We start from the raw sequence: 6,000 nt of genomic DNA, 5'->3' as shown, positions 1-6,000 counted from the left end.
TGTCATTTCCCTCAGTCAATCAGCAAATTGACTCCCAGCAGCAAAACCTGCTCTGATCAGGCCTGGGTGAATCCTCAGTATCCTTAAGCCTTCACTGAGCCTGTCTCCTCACCCTGAAAATGAGCTCCCATCATCATCCTGCCTTGGTTCACAACAGAATATCACCTGGTCCTCTGCAGTTCACAGCAGCTGCTGTTTTCCTCTTCTCTCCCTTGCACCCTCTCTCTTGCTGTCCAGGGTTTCTCACTCAATATTTGGGGAAATAGTAAGGCTTTTCCTTTGTCTCCAGCTGTTAATAATTGGCACCTTGCTCTCTATAGAGCTTGACCTGAGCCTCTGACCCGTGGCAACCAGGACTCATGGCCATATTGCAGACAGAACGAGTGTGAGGTGACATGTCGCTCTGCACAGCTGCATTTACTTTGAATTGAAAGAGATATTTGAACTATAATGTCTTATAAAGTCCAGTGATGATAATGCAGGCTGTATAAATGATTGCATTTTAAGCAACCTAACTGGTGAGCAGTCATTTGGAGGTGTCATTCATTCTTCAGAAAGTGGAAATGTTTATTTGTCAAGTGACTCATTCTGAAACAATCCTGAATAGTCGCACAGCCCAATTCTCTTGGCCTGTTCAAGATATGGAATTTAAACTTTGCTGAGGTAATGGAATTCATCCTGCTGCTCCCCATATATTTAAAAAAGGTTGATGGAATTTGAACCACTTCTGGCACACTGTCTGATCTTACTGAAATAGTGTTTCATGGAATAAAAACAGGAAAATATTTTGGCAATATTTGTGTTTTTTTTTACCCAGGTTTGTAACTGTGTCAAGTAGTGACTCAGAATAAAACTATTTTGGGACAGTTTTGGCCAAGCCATCTGTTTGGAATCATGTCTTTTACTAGTAAATACATGCCGTGCTTTGATTGAAGTGAAATTTAGTTTTTCTTTTCTCCTGTTTTTCACAGAGCTTGAATGTGGTTGGCAGGATCCTGGTGCAGTTAACTCGAGAGGTTTTGTTTCTCACTAATTAGAAGTGATTGAACCAGTGTTTCGAATCATGTCGGGATCGAATCAGTCTGTAACACAGAGCAGGCTGCATGCAGAGCAAAGATTCCCCAATCACAGTCTGCAGTTTGCACTTCATTTACCCAGGCCACACATGGTAAGAAGTACCACTGTTATGTTATCATCATCATTACATTGCTAGCCTTTTGTTAAAGCAACTTCTGCAAATTGGTAGCCTCTGGGACGTTGAGTTATAATTTTGGGGGTCACGTCCATAATCGGAGTGAGGTAGCCGAGAAAAACTTCCAGTTCCAACAAAGAGTCATACCGCATTCGAAACGTTAACTCTGTTTGCTGCCAGATGTGCTGATTTTCTGCAGCATTTTCTGTTTTTATCTGAGAAAGACATCTATACTGTGAGAAAATATTGTAGTTTGATTGAACTCAATCTGAAATATTCCATTGGACTTGCGGTTACAATTAAACTGAGAACATGAGGTGTTTTGTCATTGCTTTCAAAGATGTTGAACTTGTAGATAGATGTTTTGTTTTAAAAGTGTAAATTATTGTATATTCCTGAATAAAATAGACGGGTTGTTGCAGCCTTTTATCTTCCACTCACCAAGATAAACTCAAGAATGTCAGATTTCAAACAATCACAACAATTTATCCTACAGGAGGAGAATGTCCTGATTGTTTGTCAAAGTGTTTCTGTGGGCTGCCTAGACTGGCTAATTCAAAAAAGATATGAGACTTGAACAGATTCCTTTAGTTTGCAGAGAATGATCTCTGAGTGTGAACATGTCACTGTTAATGAGAATAAACGAGCAACATTATGAGCTGAACTGATGATCTTATCAGTGTGTCTATTAGCACACTAGGGATTGTCCTGCTAGTGATGCTCAATTGCAGAGTCACATCTGGTAGCAAGCATTTTGTTTTGTGTTTTGTAAGAACAGGTTGTTTGAATATAGTCTGTGCTCTCTGTATCAGTTGAAGGAACATGGTGTTTGATTCGATCAATCAGTCATCGGGACTATGGCTTATGGAGCTGTAACTGAGATTAATTCATGCCGTTGCTGTATTGTGCATTGGGTAGAATGTGTTTTTGTCCTGTCAGTGCCTCCTGTTGGTGAAAAATGCTAATCATGTAGCCACTGAGTGGAAGCATGGTGAAATGGCTTGCTAAACCTGCTGTTTATATTTTTGAGATTCCTTGCCTTTCCAGGTTAATTTGAGATAGATGGTACTTTTCAGGTTCAAGATGGCAGCCTTTCGCCCATTTGCAAATCTGAAAAACCCAAAACATAACGTTTATTGCATTTGGGCAACACTAGCTGAATAATTGTTTGTGTGCAAAAAGTCATACCTAAACCTGAAGTGTCAGCCTGGTGAAGCTACAACACAGGACAATATTTAAGGTTCTTGCGAAGATCTGTAGCTCGGGTTGTGGATGAGGATGTTGACTTGCTCGCCGAGCTGGCTTGTTTTCGTTCACACTTCTTGTCACCATGCTAGGTACCATCATCAGTGCAGCCTCCGATGAAGCAATGTAGTTCTACTCTGCTTAGTATTTATATGATCTGGTCTGTTGAGGTGTTTTGTGTCATTTCTGGTTCTTCTTTGCAAGGGTTTGTAAATGGGGTCTAATTCCACATGTTTACTGATTGCATTATGGGTGGAGAGGCAGGCCTCTAGGAATTCCCGTGCGTGTCTATGTTTGGCTTGACCTAGGATGGTCACGTGGTCCAGTTAAATTGATGGCATTTGTTGCCTGAGTGTACTGATATGAGAGAAAGTTTGTCGTGTCGTTTTGCTGCTAGTTGGTGTTCGTGTATCCTGATGGCTAGTTTCTTTCCTGTCTGTCTGATGTAATATTTTTGGCAGTCCTTATATGGTATTTTGTACAGCTCATTGGTCCTGCATGTCGTACATATGGGGTCTTTGGTCCTTGTGAGTGTTTGTCCTCGTGGTCGTAGAAGACCACTAGGAATCAGGGTAGCACACAAACCTACAGCCACCCCTGCAAGTTCCCCTCCAAACCTCTCGCCCATCCTGACTTGGAAATATATTGCCATTCCTTTAGTGTCGCTGGGTCAAAATCCTGGAACTCCCTCCCTGGGGACATTGTGGGTCAACCCACAGCATGTGGACTGCAGCGGTTCAAGAAGGCAGCTCACCACCTGAAGGGCTACTAGGGACAGGCAATAAATACTGCCCAAGTTAGTAACACCCACATCTTGTGTGAAAGAATTAAACAGAATTCTGAGGTGCCCCAGGTTTTATCCTAGAATTGTGTTCAGCATCACATTGTCACCAACATGAGCCACAACAGACATTAACCTCAGACCCTGCCATAATACAGCCTGTAATTCCAGGTGGGGGTTGGTCAGCTCACTTGGCTGGACAGTTGGCGTGTGATACCAACAGTATGGGTTCAGTTCCCACACTGGCTGACGTTACCCCGTGGGACCAATCTCTCCCCTTGCCTGAGACATGGTAAGCTTCGTGTTAAACCACCACCAGTCATCTCTCTCTCTAATGAGACATCAGCCCTATGTTCCAGTAAGACTGTGGTGAACTTACCTTAGTTCTTGTTTCCCTCTCACTAAGAAATATTTGTGAAGTTAAAACAATTTCAAGTAGTAAAATGAATTTTCTTTTCCAGGATATCAGAGTTTCTGAGTTTCCCAGTCATTCCAGGGATTATGGATCCATCTTATCTGCTGGAAATCTAACCCATCATCTTCGTCGGAGACCTTCCTTACTGGCAGAATTCCAGCCAGGAATTGACCGGTAAGGGCCTTAACTTCCAATCAGAGTTTTAGCTTTCCAGAAACAAGAACCGAAATTGCTGGAAAAGCTCAGCAGGTCTGGCAGAATCTATGCAGAGAAATTAGTGTTAATGTTTCGGGTCCAATGATCCTTCCTCAGAAGCTTTTTGCTTTGTTCCCAGAAACCAGTCCATCTGACCTCAGTTACTCACTGTGTTGAGGTTTCATTAACCTCAGTATCATCAATAAACTGTCTCAACCTTTCCTTTTGAAATGATATAGAGTCCCATACTTCTTTTAATAACACTCCTCCTGCCATGTTTTTCGAGGTTCAAAAGCTAATCCTCACCTCCTTGTCAGTGATTCATTAAGTGATAGAAACCAGCTTCCAACAAAAACAAAGTTGCTGGAAAAGCTCAACAGGTCTGTCAGTATCTGTGAAGAAAAAAACAGAGTTAACGTTACGGGTCTGGTGACCCTTCCTTAGAAACCAGCTTCCCGTGTTCACCTTCTCCACATGCTTTGAATTCTGAATTTTGGGCTTTCCTCCTTCAGAAAATCCTCTGGATTCTGGTGTTGTTTCAGGTGATCTTCTTTGGTGTCTCCTTTTTAGTGTCTTTCCGATAATCAGGGAATCATCAAAATTTACAAGTAATCCAGTGGGCTCATGCCCCTTGGAGGAGCAATTGTGTGTAGTCCCTCATCCCATTCTCACTGTTAGTCGCCCTCATCCTCAAAGACACCTATCTGACGCCTTTTTAAAATTATTGAAGGAATCAATGTCTACCTCTATCTTGTCTAGAACATTCCTGATTAGAAGAATTCTGTTGGAATATTGGCCTTCATTTCCCTTGTAGGTATTTAGTTGATAAACAAGCTGGATTGAAAATTGTCTCATGATAAGTTGATGACTCTCTTCAACACTCTGTGCCACTTTGCAAAATTTCAGTTCAACTGAAAACATGAGAGTGCTGCTCCTGATATCTGAGACCATGGCCTTATAACCATCAAGTAAAGTAGTGGATTCAAAGCTGTCCCTTTGGGAAGCTTGACTGCAAACTGGCTCACAGGCTGAAAGATCTCAGTGAGGTGCTCAATGCCTCCTATAATTCTGAGTTTCTGTGTCCTCACTTTTCCATTGTACATCACTGACAACAGAGTTTGTTTCAGTAAGATCACTGATTACTACATACTGTAGGTGACTGTATGGCCACTGTGTAATATCGCATGATTATATACTGTAGATCACTCTGTGATCATTGTATATGATCACTGATCAAAGTGATCAACATTATATAATGATCAGTGATCTAATACAATGATTATAATGTGATTTACAGTATACAGTGATCACTTTATAAGATCATTGATCACTATGTACTGTAAGTGCTGTATGATTGCAGTATAAATTCACGGATTGCTTTATACAGCAACATCAATGTATGATCACTGTAGAAGATCACGTATCACCATGTACAGCAGATCACTGTTTCAGACCACTGTAAGATCACTATACAATGTACAATGGTAGTACAACTTCACAGATCACTTTATACTTCAATATCCCTGTATGATCACTCCATCAGATCACTGATAATTATATTGCTGATTACTGTATGATTGCTGTATAAGATCAATGACCATGATAAACCATAAGAATACAGTACAATCACCCAGTTAACCATTGGGGATCTCTTCATATTGCCACATTGCATTATGATCACTGTATAAGATCACTGATCACTATATACCTTATATCACTGTATGATCACCTCATAAGATCACTGCTCACTACATGCTGTAGCTCAGTATGATCACTGTATAAGCTTACTGATCACTACATACTGTAGAGCACTGTGATCACTGTGTTAGATCACTGATCACATATGCTTCAAGCTCACTGATCACTACGTAATGTAAACCACTGTATAGATCACTGATCACTATGTGCTGTAGATCACTATGATTTTTAAAGATGTGAGCGTCACTGCCTGGCCAGCATTTATTACTTGTCCCTAGTTGCCCCTTGAGAAGGTGGGGGTGAGCTGCATTCTTGAACAGCTGCAGTTCATGTGCTGTCGGTTGATGCACAATGCTATTAGGGAGGGAATTTCAGGATTTTGACCCAGTGACACTGAAGGAACAGTGATATATTTCCAAGTCAGGATGGTGACTTGGAGAGGAACTTGCAGGGGGTGGTGTTCCGATGCATTTG

At 41.4% G+C, this 6,000-nt stretch overlaps 1 protein-coding gene across 1 annotated transcript in view; it reads left to right on the top strand.

Moving 5' to 3' along the window:
* The first annotated feature begins 970 nt into the window (after positions 1-970).
* The window catches only part of LOC109920052 (nuclear receptor corepressor 2-like), a 116,447-nt gene continuing 111,417 nt past the window's right edge, over positions 971-6,000 (top strand). The window contains exons 1-2 of the mRNA XM_048611771.1: positions 971-1,168; positions 3,680-3,807. Of these exons, the coding sequence (XP_048467728.1) occupies positions 1,064-1,168; positions 3,680-3,807 (233 nt within the window). The 5' untranslated portion in view covers positions 971-1,063. The remainder of the gene's footprint in view (positions 1,169-3,679; positions 3,808-6,000) is intronic.

The sequence above is a fragment of the Rhincodon typus genome, chromosome 24 (assembly GCF_021869965.1).
Source record: "Rhincodon typus isolate 14 chromosome 24, sRhiTyp1.1, whole genome shotgun sequence".
Taxonomy (NCBI): Eukaryota; Metazoa; Chordata; class Chondrichthyes; order Orectolobiformes; family Rhincodontidae; genus Rhincodon; species Rhincodon typus.
This window is presented reverse-complemented; position numbering and strand designations above follow the sequence as displayed.